The 18,634-nt window shown below is 36.1% G+C and overlaps 2 protein-coding genes across 10 annotated transcripts in view; one reads left to right on the forward strand and one right to left on the reverse strand.

Moving 5' to 3' along the window:
• LOC144967384 (uncharacterized) overlaps nucleotides 1-18,634 on the reverse strand; it is a 78,747-nt gene that overhangs the window by 55,445 nt on the left and 4,668 nt on the right. For 6 of the 9 annotated variants that reach the window (XR_013644376.1, XR_013644378.1, XR_013644380.1 and 3 more), the window contains exons 2-3: nucleotides 5,394-5,494; nucleotides 4,860-4,995 (exon numbers count right to left, since the gene is read on the reverse strand). Coding sequence is in view for 2 of the 9 variants with exons in the window: in XM_078904512.1 (XP_078760638.1) it covers nucleotides 4,860-4,971 (112 nt within the window). In the remaining 7 variants the exon portion in view is untranslated. Of the gene's footprint in view, nucleotides 1-4,859; nucleotides 4,996-5,393; nucleotides 5,495-13,195; nucleotides 13,417-18,634 lie in introns of those variants that run through there. The other 3 variants (XR_013644377.1, XR_013644375.1, XM_078904513.1) reach the window with 1 other exon arrangement.
• Nucleotides 1-18,634, forward strand: part of LOC144967385 (uncharacterized) — a 56,563-nt gene that overhangs the window by 3,380 nt on the left and 34,549 nt on the right. The window contains exons 2-3 of the mRNA XM_078904517.1: nucleotides 3,592-3,850; nucleotides 4,628-4,743. Of these exons, the coding sequence (XP_078760643.1) occupies nucleotides 3,689-3,850; nucleotides 4,628-4,743 (278 nt within the window). The 5' untranslated portion in view covers nucleotides 3,592-3,688. The remainder of the gene's footprint in view (nucleotides 1-3,591; nucleotides 3,851-4,627; nucleotides 4,744-18,634) is intronic.

Here is an 18,634-nt window from a genome sequence, read left to right on the forward strand (position 1 = left end):
CGATAGAGATGGCCATTTTATTTACTCGAGATTTAAACTTAAAAAGGCTCACAGTCAAAGAACGAGAGTGTGAGAGAACTGTAGAGTAGAAGTAGAAGTAATATAAGTCTCTTACAAAATGCCTCCCCCCTCATTTAGGCATAAGTCACTTTGTTGTGTGCATGCCAACTTATATTTTCTTTGGTGTGCTTTCACTTTAAAGAGAAATCTTTTTGGAAAAAAAAACAAAAAACAAACCATAGATGTCTAATAATAATAATTGAAATTGTTCTATTTTTGACTCGATAATATTAAAAATATTGTTTTCTGTTTATAAGAATAAGACGGATAAGAAGTAATATTTTGTAATTAAATGGATAAATGTTTGTGTCATTGACTTATTTATTTCTCTTGAATTCCTTTTTTTTCTTCAAGTTTTGTATGAGAGGCCGGTGATTATTTTACAGCACAATGAACTGTGAAAGACCCAGACCCATCTGAGTATAAGTAGACCTTGATTATACACAGGCGCTTTTTAAGAATTCTGCTCTTTTTTTACATTTAATCACATTCGAGAATACAAAAATGTTCGCAATGCACATAGATATATGAAAAGATATAATTAAAGTAAATAAAATAATAATAAAAGTTTTTAAAAAATGCCCAAACAACAAATCAGAAGAGGGATATTAGCTTACTATGTATACATACAACGAATGCGTCGTCATTCATGCAGATAGGGTTGCTGAGTGGGTAAAACATCCGTCTCAGTAGGCTTGAAATTGGTGCTGTGGATTCTCATCTGTGCCACATCTTTTAATTATTTACTTCAAAGACTTCTACGTCAGTTAATGTTATACACGTAGTTTGTAATGTTCTAGAAATTTTTCAACCAATTTCAAGAAAAATTTTTGCTTCATTCGTTTGATATTTTTTTTTTTTTAAATGTATGTGCATTGGTCAAAGTTTGCTGGTGTACGCCAGAAATGATGGGAATTTCTAGGCAGGTCTTGCCGGTTGAAGGAGTTGATAGTTCACCTGCATATGCCACCATTACTCAGTGATGATAATCTTTTGCGGAATTCCAGGATTTTGGGAATTTCTCGGAAATTTTCCGTTGAATTTGCGTGTCAAACATTTTCCTCAAAACCACAAAATTGCCATTATGTCTTATGTCATATTTTGACACCTGTGCTCAGTCTCATGAAATTTGGTGACGGTCCCTTTTTTTTATGACGTCGGGCCAGACACAATGGCGCCAGATGTCACAATTGACACAGAAGACCAGAGGTGTTCTTTGATTAGTTGATGGTTGGAGGGGAAGGGGAGGGACAAATGGGTCTAGATTTCTTTTACTCCACCTGGCCTATTGACTTCTCTCTCTCTCTCTCTCTCTCTCTCTCTCTCTCTCTCTCTCTCTCTCTCTCTCTCTCTCTCTCTCTCTCTCTCTCTCTCTCTCTCTCTCTCTTTATCTATCTATCTATCTGTCTCACTCTCTCTCTCTCTCTCTCTCTCTCTCTCTCTGTCTCTCTCTCTCTCTTTCTCTTTATCTATCTATCTGTCTCTCTCTCTCTCTCTCTCTCTCTCTCTCTCTCTCTCTCTCTCTCTCTCTCTCCCTCTCCCTTCCTCCCTCCCTCCCTTGTGTAAGTGTAAGTTTTTGTGATTTATAGCAAGGTTATACATATTTTCAAACTATCTTTGATATTTGCATACAGTATTATTTCCAGTAAATTTTATAATATTGGTGAGTTTGAATCATATACTACACAACTTCATCAACTATTGCAGTCACTTTTATATTTAGTGATTTTGTAAGTTTACATAATTTTGTTTGATTACCACCTTGATGGGTCGCTGGATTGTTTCAGGTTTTTTGTGTATGGCATTCCTCACTTTCAGGCGAAGTGACAGTTGCCAACTTTGACCCATGTGTATGTGATTAAGTGTAATTTTCTTTTTCAAGTGTAACAATAAAATATTATATTGATAACTTAATATTGTGTTGACAGCTAGATCATTACACCGATGAGAACAACCCGCCGACTCAATTTGAACTAAGAGAATAAATAAATAAATAAATTGGTAGATAAATATATAAAAGTGACTTCTACTTCTATAGACTGGTTGCCTCTTATTATTTGTTCTGTTTCTGTGTGAGATATTCATTTCCTGTTTCTGAGAGGGATTAAAAACAATTTTTAACAATAAAAAATAGATCAGGGTGGAGATGTTTATTACAATTTGCAATGTTTTATAGACAGCAAATGAGGGAGAGTGAGTGAGGAAGAGAGAGAGAGAGAGTGAGTGAGTAAGAGAGAGAGAGAGAGTTTAAAAGAAATGGGGTGGGACGTTTTTCTCTTGCAACATCCTGTAGACAGAATGCAAAAAATACAACAAACAAAACCCCCCAAAAAAACACATAATGGTAAAAGAAAAAATAAACAGTGGGGCAATCGGCAATCAAACCTGCAGCGTCGATTTTGAGCCTTCTGAGACAGATGTCTTAACCATTTGGCCACGCCATCCACCTGAATGACGATGTATATTATGTATACATAGTAAGCTTCTATGCCTCTACTGATTTGTTATTTGGGTAAATTAAAAAAAACTTATTGATATTTTATTTACTTTCCTTGTTTCTTTTCATATTTTGATGTGCATTACTAACGCTTTCATGTCCTTAGAACAAGTGTCTGTGTACAATCACCATTTTGATTCTTTTGTTCATTACACTCAGGCGCGTCTGTATATAATCACAGTGGAAGCGAAGTGAGTTGTACGTGAAATGCCATAAAAAAAACTTGATGAAAAAAGGGGAATTCATGAAATAAATAACTCAATAACACATCCATTTGTCCACTTAATTAATTAAAAAAAAAGCTAGTTATTCAAAATTATTACTTCTTATACGTCTCATTCATATAGTTGTAAAGTTCACAGGAGCATTGGTTCTTGGTTATTGGTTGGTGACAGGGACAGAAAAAAACAAACAGAAAACAACATAAAAAAAATTACAAGTAATAAATGGAACGATTGAAATATTCATTTGATTAATTTTGACAAATTATGCGATAACTAACATAATTTTCAAAGTTATGTGCACTGTATATTGATTAAGTAAACCAGAACTCTTACTATGAGATTATAGTAATTAATCACACTCAATGGGGTAAAGGATTTTTGTTTGTATGCTACAGGAAATGGTTCAAAGTCAGTACATTAGAGCTAAATACAGGGAATATTCTGATTGATTAATGTTTAGCAACGCACAAACCATGAATTGCTCTTAAAATTGGTGTTAGGGCTGTAAAAATGAGGCGCTTACATTTTCCTCCTTTATCATTTTTTGTCTTCATCAGAACTGGCTTACGTATGGAGTATTAACGCACAATAAACATCCTTGTACGGATTAGAGAATTGGTAATATTGTGTATTTTAAAACCGTTTTCCTTTGAAATGTTTCCTCAATAGTCCCCCCTGGATATTAATTTCCATCGGAAGCCCTCTAACTGCATCAAGGTATTGATCATATGGAGGGCTTCATCTCTTCATTGCATCTCTTTTTTCAACATTTTAAAAATCATTATCTTTTTGTGTTTTTCTTTTCATAAGGTATGACTTGATGTTTTCAAAAGTTATAAATTGCCTCCGATGAAAAAGATTCCCTTCACTATAATAAGTACTGAAACTTGACTGGGAGTGTGTAGCAATGCCCATCAGGGATGTAGTGTATGGCTATATCTTCTCTCTCTACCAATACATACGGACAACATGGCCCATCAACCTCATCTATGGACCACATCTGGCAACTCCTTCTCAGGAGTCCCAGACTGCCATTCTCAAGGCCATTCAGCTCCTCAAGACCAGCGAGGTAATATTTGTTGAAGCTGTGTTTCTTTGACTTATAATGTGTCAAATATTTTAGCAATGTCATAACTCTAAACCTTTTTTTTGTTGTTTTTTTAAACTGAAATTCTAATTTTAGCTTAATTTTTTTTAAGAATGTAAAACTCATTCAAGAATTTGTAGTGTAAACAAAATTTGTACATTTTCCATGAATCATTCTACTTCAAGTCCATAAGGTGCAAAAGGTACACTGTGCCCATCACCGCAAATCCTATAAACATAAATGTTACCTATCACACCACACTAATCCTGTCACTCAAGTCATTCAATCCTCCTGGTAATTTTGTATATATGTGGAAAATGCATTGAAATGATGTTGGGTCTGTGATGTCTATTATGTCATGTGGTAGTTTGTTCTATTAACATCTTGTTTGAGGGAAAAGCTGATTTGTATGTGTTTGCTTTTGACTGTCTTGTGAAATAGATGTATGCACGTGTTCTCTCTAAGAGACCGGTATGTTGGCCATCTTAGTGTATCTAGAGCTGCTGTCAAACACCCTGGTTCCGTCTTGCGACAATTTGTGGTGAATCTTGCAGCTGATCTTTATTGGCTTTTATGTCCTTAATTTTGTAGGAATCCCATGCAGTACAAGCATACTCCAAAATAGGTCTCACAAGTTGAATATATGCCTGTGCCTTTGTCTTTTAAGGACATTGATGAAGATTTAATGATGTAATGTTTTTAATTTTATACCTTTTTATCAGATCCGTGTCTATAATAGACTATTTTCTTTCCATATAGGACACAGATAAACAAGTGTTTTCCTTGCTTCAAGGACTACCAAAGGGAGAGGACTGGCTGAGTGTTGCTGATGAGGAATCCGGTTATGACATCCTCCAACATGCTGTTCTGTTCAGGTAAGAAGTTGCTGATGATGTTTCACTGATTTTATTTACAGTGCAAATTCTCTATACCAACATCGTAAAAAAATCTTATGACTGAAGAGGGTATACAATGAAATACTGTTACTCACTCATTTCAGCTTGTGTTTCAATTTCCCTTGAAATGAATTGCCTTTTCCTTCCTCCCTCTCCTCCCCCTGTCTTGTTTCTTCCGTGTCTGTTATTACTATCAACGGGGTTCATTCTGAATTGGTCTAATCTGAGGATCTAAGAAGATGGGAATGGTTATATTTTTAATATATCATCATCATCATCATCATCATTATCATCAAAAGAGGATTATATTTATATAGTTATCTGATTGCATTTATATAGTTATCCAGGGTAAATATTGCGCTCTTAATGCTTTACAATGATTTTTAAAAAAAATCTCAACCTTCTAGACAATTCACATGTAATACAGGATAAAACAAGAAGTAGTGCAACTTTTAGAACTGGGACATTGCTTCTGACACCAAGAATGTCCAACATCCATCATGACGAGACAACAATGCTGATGTTATTGTAAACATTATCTTTAACAATTAACATCCGGATTTATCCTTTTAGGTAGGTAATGAAAAAAAGCTGTCTCATTCTTGAAGCAACTGAAATGCTTTAAATACCTTTCAAGCACTATCCATATTATTTCTGGAATTCTGACATGCTATGATGAGCCTGTTCCGACAAACCTGCTTTCATCCATTGATCTCATCTGTTTTTATCTCTGTTTATGGGAAGATAAGAAAAGAAAACGAAACAAAGAAACATTTTTTTATGGTAGATTTTTAATTATTGGCTTAAAATACATTTTTCTGTTAATGGCTGTTTTTCCTCTCTTTTTCCAAATGCATTCTGCTATTTGAATTTCATCACTTCTTTTTCCTATGCATTGTTGCTGTAATTACATTAATCTTTTAATGGAGAGGTTTGAGTTTGCTTTAATCCAGTCCTACAATCTACAATAGTTTCTCCTATTATTTATCGAAATATATATTCAAATCTAGTTGTTTTCATCTCGAGAGCAGTCGCACTGGTGCAACTCGGGCATTGGAAACTATAAGTTTGTATTATTATAAAGACTGAAGGGTTTAATTAGAAATTTTGGATGATGAACTGAATGAGCTATAATCTACTATATTTGGTTCGCTGGTTTTTTGGGGTTTTTTTCTTCAAAAGTTTTTGGTGGACCATCACAATATTGAAGACATGAGATTGCCAATATTTTTGATTGAGGTCAAATAAAGATATACACTCGAGCATGGAAATCTCGAACAAGTCGGGACCAGGCCTGTTTGTTCGAGATTTCCGTGTTAAGTATTTTACAGAGGATTTGAGAAAGAATATGAGGGAGGTAAATGTGGGTGGTCTTGATAACAGTCTCATTATAATGATAACTTTTCATTATTGTAAACTCTGTCAAGGGTCGATATTGAGATCATTCAAAGTCAGCATATCACATTGTGTATTACACACTTAGTATGCGACGTCATTTGCTAGGAATCCAATACCTTAAATCACTATCACTCCTCACTTAATACCCTCAGGCTAAAGAAAGAGGGAGGGCATTGCTCTCACACAGCTCTCATCCCACCTTCCCCACCCCAAATTGTCTGTATCATTTTAATAAGTAACAGTTACTGCCTAAGGCCCCAACGATACTGGTCATTTGCTATGGTACTGACACTTCAGATTAAGTACCCCTCAGTTCAGCATGCACACACACACACACACATAATATATGCCACACATATGCACACACTCATAACACATTAACCGACACTTTGTGCTACGGGGAGTGTGATGGCATCTTTCGTTTCCGTTCAACACAAACAATTCGGAAAAAAAAAAAAAATCAACTGACCGCAAGGGACGGGCCTGTCCAGTTTGTTCGAGATTACAGTGTTGGTCCCGGAAAGTGTTCAAGATTTTCATTTTGCCAATACTAACAAAATAGAAGGATTAAAACGGAGAATTGTACAGAGTTTGAGATTTCGAGATTTCCGTGCTCAAGTGTATATATTTGGCTTTTCAAGATTTCACGGATGATAGTGCCAGTTTTGTGTCTTTTTCAGACCAGCAGCCAATGCAGTTCCTTCAAAAGGGGTGTTAGTGAACTTAACCATGTTTTCTTTTAGGCCGACATTGAATTTGCTCAAAATAAAATAAGAATTACAATAATCCATAGAGAAATAGTTACAATATTCCTAGATCCATGTTTAATTATACTCATGAATTATTAAATGCTAAGGGCAGAAGTGTCTTTGGTTAATCAGATGAACTTTGATTATTTTTATTTTTTGAGTTTTGGTACACAATTAGTGTTGATAAAATAATTTTGCATGTTTGGACAGGTTTCAGTATTTCTTCTTCTTCTTCGTTCTCAGTATTTAAATTTGTTCAAATCCTTGATCAAGTGAATGAATTGTGTTTTACAAAATTTAATCAGAATTACCAATGATCTCATTTCTCTGAGAGTCTCAGGTGTTAACTTTTTCTTCTATTTAGTGTCAATTTTACATGTTACTCAACTTATAATAAGTAATCCTGAAAGAAAAAAAAATCTTAAGTATTTACATCTAAACATTAAAAAAAAATATTAAGACAGTTAAACTCAAAACAATATTTTGTGACATAATGAATTTCTGTGCCATTCGCTCTATATAAAATCCTTATTACATTTTTCTCTGAAAAAAATTGCTTACCACAAAAATATACTCAACTTTTTTATTTCTCCACTGACTTCTAAAGTTTAGAAAAGGAAAATATTCTGATAAAATATCAACCCAATGTGATTAAAATATTTAATATATATGATTCTACTTTGAGTCCACAAAAATTTTTTGTCATTGGTAGAGAAAAATTCTGGTAAATTTAGACCTGCACGTGTGTCGACAATCGTCGGTTTTCCGACTATCATGGCCGTTGCGATCTCCCAGATCACTTATTTTTTTATGCTAAAATAATCTGATTGAGAGTGACATCATTTGTCGGCATGTCAGCGATCCCATACTAGACCGGTGGCGACCGGTGTTAAGCTCGTTTGGCAATCATCGGGAAACTTCTCTAGTCTTCGATATGACTGCAACTCTCCACCGTCAAAAAAACTAGTGTGTCAATATAATTGAAGATGCATAGTTTGATAGCTTTCATTTTCATACTTTTGTCAGCTATCGCCCGCCATTCAAGTAACTTTTGTTTGTTCAATTGAACGCAGCTACATTTCAATTTTATTCGCTCTATCAAATTTCTGGATTTGTCATATATTTTGATCTATTATTTACTCTTTTACACTGTTTCTTTTTTGTCATCATGCCTGAACAATTCTTAGACTGTTCGTCGGATCTGAAATCAGTTGAGATTGGTGTTCGAAATAAATTCAAATGGACTTGGTTAGAAGAGAAAGACTGCAACGATGATTTTCTTTCGGAGTACGGGGGGAAGCTAGCACAGCCGGGTGCTGCAATTTGTATTTTTTGGCCGGCAACATTTGGATTATGGTGGCAAAGGAAAATCATTCATAAAAATTTTAAAAAGGAAATCTCAAACTCAAAGTGATTCACACAAAAGAAAAAGAAATTCAATAAAAACAATTGCCGGCTGTTTTAACTGCTGAGTCAGAGACTCATCCTCCCTTCACAAGACTTCTTAACTCACACAACCCAAGCCCTCTACCTCCATGCTGTCCCTTCTCCCTAGAAATTTTTGGTACTTTAAACATTTTAAAATAAATATATTCGGTAGGTCAATCCAAAAGAAAATGTATATATACGTTTTATTTTCGATTGGCTTCACTACAATGTAAAGATTAAAGTTCAAGATAGCTTTTATAATAATAATACATATATACTTTGTCTTAGAAAAATGTAAATAATGATTGGCTAAAAGTAAACTCAGTCAAATACTCAGATAGTTGGTGTTAGTGTTAGGGTTGAGTGAGTTAATGCCTATTAGTCATTATGCATTAAGTGTCCTTTTTATTTTAAGACTAAGTCACAAAATACAAGATCCAGTAGGATGGTATGTGCAAAAATGTTCAGACAATTTGGTCAGGACTCACATGCATGTCTATAAATTGTCAAGGTCATTTTTTTCCCCTTTGGGATAGGGGAGTTTTTGTTTTCACTGTTGCATATTAAATAATACAAACTTTTAAAATTTTTAATGGAGATTTCAGTAAGACTTGTCAACATACATTTCTGCAGAGCTTGTATCTCGGGTTTTAATTTTCCCTATTTTGGGGGTAAATTAACCAGTTGATGTTTGACCAATCAAAACATGGAATTTGTGTTACACCTTCATACGTGCTCGGACAAGCATAGTTGTTTGTTTATAAACAATAAAGTGAATGAATTCGACCTTTCTCTGTGTATTTCGCTATGTTTACCAATCGCTGTTATTGTTTACATTATGACGACTGTTCAAGTGTATATTGTTTAGGGCTTAATGATTTCTACAGTGAACACTACTCACCAGACTCACCAAAGCGCGTACTTCATATAAACAACAAGACTCACAACATTGAGATTCCAGTGGGAATGGGTCCTTGTGATTACTATTTGTTCATCAATCAAGGGACTGAATTTGGGAGCATGTGCATTCACTCAATACAAGATTGTTTTTAAGGGACATAGTATACGGCATACTTTGTATTTTTCTATGAATTTCATTGAAATTTACAACATTAACCATGGCCTCCATCACTTATAATATCATCACTCAATACATAGTATAAATATAAAACGACAGGTAGTAGTAGTAGTTTCGTATGGCTACAACTCCACATTGTTTCGCTTCACCCAATCCGCGAAAGCACTGTCCGCCTCATGAACCATTTGGTAGCCGTCTGGGGGTGCTGTTGCAGGGCACTTCAAAATGATGTGGTCCATGTCTTAGCAAGGGTCATCGCATGCTGGGCATTTTGGAGATGATGTATAACCCCATCGATGCAAGTCTGAGGCTGTTCTACCATGCCTAGATCTTATTCTGTTACATGTTGACCATTCTTTTCTGGTAAGAGTATGGAAACCAGGCAGTGGTATGTTCGTTGGTTCTTCAATAATTTCACTAGCCTTTGGTGGTTTTTGTTTCCATTCCACTCGCCAGGCCTCCTCTAGGTCGAAATTGTCATTTCTGGTATTGTAATAGGGTTTCCTTGATTTGAGGCGAGCTGTTTTAGGGGCCGACTCTATTATTTCTTTGAGTGGAGTCAGACGTTTGAACTGTTTTTGACATGCTGATTCTCGACGTAGGTGAGGTGGGGCGATTGCGCTCATAACAGGGAGCCATGGGGTTGGTGTTGATTTGAGGGTGCCTGAGACGGTTCTCATTGTGTGGTTTAGTAGAGTGTCTTTTTTGTGTGTGTGAGAGGATCTGGACCATACCGGAGCACAATACTTTGCGACACTGTACGAGAGAGCAAGTGATGATGTCCTTAGAACTGACGGAGTTGCACCCCAAGATGTTCCAGCAATTTTTCTTACGATTCCGTTTCGTCTACATAGTTTATTGGCTGTATTTTCTAGATGTTGTTTGTATGAGAGTGTTCGATCTAAAGTCACTCCAAGGTACTTAGGATTTGCGTCGTATGGGATGATGGAATTTTTAACGTTTATGGCGAGTTTTTGGTTTGCCTTGTGATTATCGAGATGGAAAAGCGTGCTCACTGTCTTTGTAGTATTCATTTTTAGATACCATTTTTCAAAGAAAGATTGGAGTTGGATGGTATCGTGTGCCAAAGTTGATTCGATATTTTTTATATTTGTAGATTGATGAGCCAATGCAGTCATCTGCGTAACCTAATTTCAGGGAGTCAGTCTTTGGCATATCATGTATGTACATGTTGAACAGCGTAGGGGCGAGTACAGATCCTTGAGGTACGCCGTTTTTTATTGTTCTTTTCTTACTGGTCCTATTTCCTAAACAAACATGGTAGTTCCTGACCTCCCAAAGTGGGCAGGGGGGTACATACTGTGTCTTCTATCCCCTTATAACTGTTTTCCAACATGCTTTCTGTCTTAGTCTTGGAATGAGATTACTTGGTTTTGTCCTGGCCCTGGCTGGAGTCCTAGCTGGGAGGGAAAGTCAAATGCATAGTTATTGTTTTGGGAGATGAAATTTTTTTCCATGTAAATCATCTCTCTGTTATTGTTATGTATTATTATATTTGTTATTTTCAATTTATAATGTAAGCTGAATAGTTGAATGTTTCAAATATTTAGGCTTCAATGTAACATCCAATGGAAAATCAGATTGTGAAATAAAGAAAAGAATAGGTATGGCGAAGAATGCATTCAACCAGCTGCATACAATTATGAAAAACAGGAATATTAACATGAAAACAAAAATCAAAGTCCTGGATTGCTATGTACTGTCTGTGCTGCTATATGGCTGTGAGAGCTGGACCATAAACAAGACCATGGTTAAAAGACTGGAGGCAGCGGAAATGTGGTTTTACAGAAGAATGATGAGGGTGTCATGGGTGGAAAGGAAAAGAAATGAAGAAATTTTAGAAATGGCAAACAGAAAAAGATCACTGATAACAAAAATCATCAAACGCCAAATGGAATTTTTAGGACACATTATCCGCCACCCTGGTTTGGAAGTACTCGCCTTGACTGGAAAGATGAATGGAAAATAATAAGAGGAAGACAAAGAATAACTTATTTGAAAGGGATAAGAACTTGGACAGATGAAGCTGAGAAAGGTGGCGCTGCTTTAATAGAATTGGCAAGAGATAGATCAGCTTGGCGGAAGATGACCTCCGACGTCTGCTTCAGATATGGAACTACATGATGATGATGAATGTAAGCATTTGAGTGTATTCCTCTTTGTTGGATTTTGTGCTTGTGTCCGGATGAGATTTATAGGTGATCTCAAACTAATTACATTTGTGGTATGCTCTTGGAATCTACATCTGATCCCTATTTGTTCCCAGTTCCCCTATGTCTTACTTTTTCTTGGGCACTTTAATTGTAATTCTAGAACTTTTTACTATCCCATTTTCTTCCTTTTTACTGGCGCTGATATAACCTAATGTGTTGCAAGCGCTGTAAAACCCTTAAAAACAAATAAAACAAACATGGTAGGTTCTTGTTCCTGACATTTTGTTCAATAGTTTGAGGGTTGTTCTGCAGGTTATGTATTTAGAGAGTTTGTGCATTAGACCATCATGCCACACGGTGTCGTAAGCAGCTGACAGATCAATGAAAACAGCTCCCGTTTTTAGTTTTCTTTCCTAGCCAGCTTCTATAAATGTTATTAGAGCTAAGGCTAGTTCTGTGGTGTCACGTCCAGATCTAAAACCTGCCTGTTCAATGGGGATAAATGGGTCGAGATAGGGCATAATTCTCGTTAGTATTATGCGTTCGAGGAGTTTAAAGAAGCAGCATAATAAAGATATGGGGCGGTAGCTGGAGGGATCATTGGGGGGCTTACTAGGCTTCAGGATTGCTAATATTTTTGCATCTTTCCAGGTTTGTGGGTACTTCGAGGTGTTTATTACATCTGAGAATGAAGATGCTAACCAAGAAGTAGCTTTAGGGCCCAGATGTCTTATCATGTCTGGAAAAATTCCGTCTACTCCAGCTGCTTTCCCAGCTTTTATTTGTTTGATGGCAGTTTTGATCTCCTGATTGTTGACGGGTTTGGCTGAGAAGCCTGTTTCGAGGCAAGATTTGTATTGTCGTTGGTAATCTCACCTAATTTCTTTTTCAAAAGTATGTTTTGATTTGTGTACACTTCGCTGTTTGATTTGTTTGGCAATTGTTTCAACGTTGATTGGAGGTGCTTGGGTAGTTTTAGGGTGTCTGGATCAAGTTTTTTAAGTAGGTTCCAAGCTTGTCTACTGGACTGTTTAAAATCAAGTGATTCTATTGTTTCTTTCCATTTTTTGCATCTCCCTTCTTGGAGTGATTGGAGGAGCGCGTCAGCAGTGTCAGGATCATGTGTTTCTTCATATTTTTCAAGGAGTGCTTGGCTAGTGTCAGACCAACATGGGATATATGTAGACCGATGACAACGTGGGATATATTTTTTAGCACTTCTTAGTATCAATTTAGTGAATCTTTTAAAACTCGATTGTTTTGGTGGTATTCTTACACCTACTTTTTCTATATACTCAGTGTATTCATCCATTTAGCTTTTTGAAAGTTCCACTTGGGTTTTGGTAGCGAGGGAGTTAATGGAATAATAAGACCAATGGTGATGAGGACTGGTCTGTGTTGACTTTTAGGAAAGTGGGGTAAGTTGGGGGGGGGGGTTTGGAGGCGCGTTCTTATAGTGTATACTGGTGTCAACGAGGAGGGTTAATTTAATTAGTGATAGTTTATTTTAGTGACAGTCTGTTTTACGGTAACTTTATGTCAGATATGGGAAGATATATTCTCACTCTCAGGTAGATTGATGGAGGATGTTGTTAAGAACTTACTTGGGTCAGCGCTTTACATAGTTGTCTTCGTCTGGTACTGTATCTTAGTTGATGAAAACGGCGGCGACTTTAAAATAATTTATGATGATGATGATGATGATGAGGAGGATGATGATGATGAAAACTGAAAGCACCACCAGCGTTTGACGACTTATTCAGTTGTCGTGATCTGACTTGTGTGAGTGTGAGACATTAATTCTTGGAATTCTATTATCAGGGTTGCCAGATAAAAGTTTTCAAACAATCCAAACCACTTCAAAATTAATCCAAATTTTCAAATATAAAAAAACCCAGAGATTTGAATAAGAAAGTATCGATTTCAGAATCAAAAATGTTTTATATGTCTTCAACCTCCTGTCTTCTGTCAACATCAACATCAGTTGCCTATAATGTGATTTCTTTCAATAGATAAGCCTAATCGTATCATGAAAGCGTTGTTGCTTGAAGTTGAAGCTCGAAGGAAAAATAAACAATAACGATGAGTATTAAATTGTAAGCTTCAATTTATTGGACGAAGACAGATACTGTGGACGTTTCGAGTTTCCCCTTTATCTACAAAACACGATGAATAAAACACAAGGACGAATGAGCATCTCATTCGTCCTTAGTGTTTTATTCATCGTGTTTTCTAGTTTTTCAATCGTATCATACTCTTTATTTGAAACATTTGTCTACTAGGTTCCATCATCACGTGGACTTGCTAAACCTTTTAGAATGATTAAAGATCGATATTTTTCAAAAACACTGAGGTTATAAAAGCACACACACAGATGTCAAATTAAAAATCATAGGTCTGTTGTAGTTTATATTATGCTGTTGTCTCTCAAAATTCAATCAAGTTTCAGTTTCAGCTAAAGCGCCAAAAGTATTTTCGTCAGAAAGGCGTTGCAACCTAAAGCCACAATCCAAAGATGTCAAAAATAACCCAATTCATGAAGTTTGGATTAAAATAATCCCATCTGGCAACCTTGCAACCTCGCTTTTGTTCTCGGTATTTTGTTGGCTGCGTAGGCGATGGAAATTCCCGATATTACACTTTGAAACTGTCATTTCAAATCGATCCACCAACGAATTTCAGGTAAAAAACAAAAACATCAACACAGAGGGGCTATTTGTAAACAACTCAGTGGAAAATCATTAGCCTACGCCAACGGATAAAAAAGTAACGACGATTTTAAATGTGTATAGATCTACTTTCTTTTGATCGCAAGTATATAATGAAATCTGAGGGGAGGGGGGGGGGGGGGGGGGGGGGGGGGGGGGTCGAGGGAATTGCCAGTGCAAAGGCCTAAAGAAAATCGGTACATGAACAACAAAAGAGGATTAGATTGCCTCAATTTCTCAAAAATTCACGAGAAACAGCCTTCCTTAAAATCATTGCAATAGGATTCAATAGTCTGTTGTCACGTCCGCCCTGCAACCAGCAGCTTGGTTCTAAACAAAGAAAATCAGTACTCGTGCTGGCTAGAACTTTTTCACATGTGTGATCAGAATGTATAAAAGTCAAAACGTGATTAGATTTATAATGTTTTTCTCCTCTGGATACACTTGTCGGAGAAGTATTTTATACGGGCGGTGATAGAGATAGTGGCGTCCGCCATTGTTCCGATAGTTTAGAACCATTTACTATGCGTCATTACGAGGGAAGTGACGTCACGACTGTTGATCTATATTGTAACATTTCAAGGACTGTGTAGTCGCATTAGATTTGATGTATATATATAATACAAATTTTCACTCACATTTTTGTGGCCGAGACGACTCGTTTCTGTGTTTTTTTTTACACTTCTTCAGTCGGCGTATATAATATATATATATATATATATATATATATATATATATATATATATATATATATATATATATATATATATATATGTATTGTGATATATGTATATATAATATATAATATTATACGAAAAATCATTACCAAAATTCTAATATCTAAATCGGTGGGTCAATGTTAAATATACACAATATCATATACATATTACACACACACACACACACATGAATCATACATATATATACATACAATATATATGTGTGTGTGTGTGTGTATGTATGTATATATATATGTGTGTGTATATGTATATATATATATATATATATATATATGTGTGTGTGTATATATATATATATATATATATATATGTGTGTGTGTGTGTGTGTGTGTATATGTATATATATATGTGTGTGTGTATATGTATATATATATATATGTATATATATATATATATATATATATATATATATATATATATATATATATATATATATATATATATACAGTGATGCCAAAACTCCGGTTTCACCGGAAAAAACTTCAGTCTGGAGCCAAAAATTCCGGGCTCCGGGCAACTTCCGTCAAATTCCGGTGAGGTCAATTTGTTCCAAGGATACCCCCCCCCCCCCCTACCAACCACCACATCATCATCACTGCCACTAGTATTACAACCATCATCACTACCACTACTACTGCAACCACCACCACCACCTCATCATCACTACCACTACTACTACAACCACCACCACCATGACATCATCATCAGTACCACAACTACTACTACAATCACCACCACCACATCATCATCACTACCACAACTACCATCACTATTACAACCACCACCACCACATCATCATCACTACCACTACTACTATAACCACCACCACCATATCATCATCACTACCACTACTACTCCAACCACCACCACCACATCATCATCACTACCACTACTACTCCAACCACCACCACATCATCATCACTGCAACTACCGCAACTACTACAACCACCACCACCATATCATCATCACTACCACTACTACTACAACCACCACTACATCGTCATTACCATTATTACTACAACAACCACCACCACCACATCATCACTACCACTACTACTACAACCACCACCACCACATCACTACCACTACTACTACAACCACCACCACAACATCATCACTACAACTATCACTACTACTACAACCACCACTACAACATCATCATCATCACTACCACTACTACTACAACCATCAGCACCACATCATCATTACGACCACTACTACTACAACCACCACCACCACATCATCACACTACTACTACTACTACTACTACTACTACTACTACTACTACTACTACTACTACTACTACTACTACTACTACTACTACTACTACTACTACTACTACTACTACTACTACTACTACTACTACTACTACTACAACCACCACCAGATCATCATCATCACAACCATTACTACTACAACCACCACCACCACATCAACATCACTACCACCACTACTACAACCACCACCACATCATTATCATCACGACCACAACTACTACAACCACTATACCACCACCACATCATCATCACTACACTACTACTACTACAACAACAACAACCACTATCACATCTTCATCATCTTCCACTACTACAATAACCACCAACACCACATCTTCCTCACTACCACCAGTACTACAATCTCTACCATTAGGAAACTTTGGGATTGTATTTGGCAATGTGTTTATGTATCATAATATAATTCTAATCTGTTATCTATTTATAACTATACATTATGTAAACACAATGTCAAATACCATTCCAATCCCTTTTTCGTGTGTGCGGAAGTTCCTCTTTCGGCATTGAAATTCCTACGAGTAGTGTCTGAAACTCCTGTGAGGCAAATTTACTGTTGGCGTCTGTATATATATATATATATATATATATATATATATATATATATATATATATACATATATATATATATATATATATATATATATATATATATATATATATATATTTATATTTATTTATATATATATATTGTTTACAAAGTATAGTTGTGCTTGACTATCATGCCTCGGTGATCATGGATCATAATATGATAACAACATGTCGCCAAATTTTTACAAAAATTGTATTAGGCCTATTCAATACATGTATGGGAAAATTTAATGAGATCAGGTGAACAATTACGACCGACATGAACAACTAAAGCTAACAAAAGTTTTATAGATAATTTGAAGTTGACGTCACTCAGGTCTTTGTTGTTGTTTTTTGCCATTTTTGATGTTTGAGGTTGGCTCACTTGGGGATCAGTATTATCTGGGAAACCCAAAGACTCTATGTCGCAGTTGGATTCACTAGTCTGATGTCACGTCGCCCAGCCTGTTTCTAAACAATGAAAATGGGTACTTTTAATTCTTCATGCTGGCTAGAAATTTTTATATGTCATGTGATCAGAATGTATAAAACTCAACACATGATCATATTTATAATGTTTTTCTCCCCTGGATACACTTTTATGCTCGTCGGAGAAATATTTCATAAGGGCGTCCGCCATTGTGCCGATAGTTTAGAGCCAGTTACTAAGCAGCGTTGCCACTGGGATTCGAATGTATTACCCTATACGAGCCCAGATTTTACCCTACAAAGGTCACCAAAACCCTACAGTACCACCAAAGACAATAGAGTTTATTAAGACTAATCACTCCTCTAGTTTTCCCTTATATTTTCATTGCATTCATTCAACATTTTGAGTTAGGAAGGCGACAGCCGTCAAAGAACCTATTAATATTAAAAAGTAGGATTTCTTTTCCGAAAAACGAAAAAAATTAAAAGTGCGTTCAATTTTACTTGTTTTGCACCGTCCACATAAGAGAATTAACTTCCCCCCAAAAAATGATTAGGTTTCAGATCTCTAAATTGATTATGTCTGGTACTATTCCAGTCCCAATTCCGGGAAACCGTCAGTGAAACTGAAACTGAAACCCCGGGCAATATTAGCTAAACTTTGATTGGCTGATATTGTCTATAAACAGAAATATGCCAGGAAGGATGTACTGATAGAGCTAATTCTTAAACTGCCAAATCTTGCAGCAGTGTCTTTTTTATTTTTTAGAAACAACTTATTGTTCAAATAAATGTATTTGAAGCATACCCCCACCGTCACTTAATCTGTTTGTGCCTCTACCCTACAATACCCTACGCCGATCATGTTTCTACCCTACTTTTTGGGTAGGGTCCCTCGTTTTCTGCTGTACCCTACAATATTGCGAAAAATTGAGATTATACCCTACCGTAGGGTAATTACCCTACGAGTGGCAACACTGTTACTGTCTAGGTTAGGATGAATGCAGTGCAAGAAAGGACTTGATAAGTTAATCCAATGCCAGAGAATAAAACAACAACTGGGATTTGGATAGAAAAAATGTAGACCGTCTAGTACCTACTCGAGAATATTAGGGAAAGTATAGTTATGGAAACTGTAAAGAGGTGCATGCGTAAGCAACTCATAATATAATGGATGGATAGAGTTAAGAATGAAGAAGTATGGAAAAGAACACAGCAGAAACCAGTGGGAGAGGAAATAGGAAGAAGACGATGGGGTGGATTGGACACACCCTTAGAAGGAATGACTCCACTATACAGGGACG

This window comes from Berghia stephanieae, chromosome 3 (assembly GCF_034508935.2).
Source record: "Berghia stephanieae isolate SIO BIC M18660-M18661 chromosome 3, UCSD_Bste_1.3, whole genome shotgun sequence".
Classification (NCBI taxonomy): domain Eukaryota; kingdom Metazoa; phylum Mollusca; class Gastropoda; order Nudibranchia; family Aeolidiidae; genus Berghia; species Berghia stephanieae.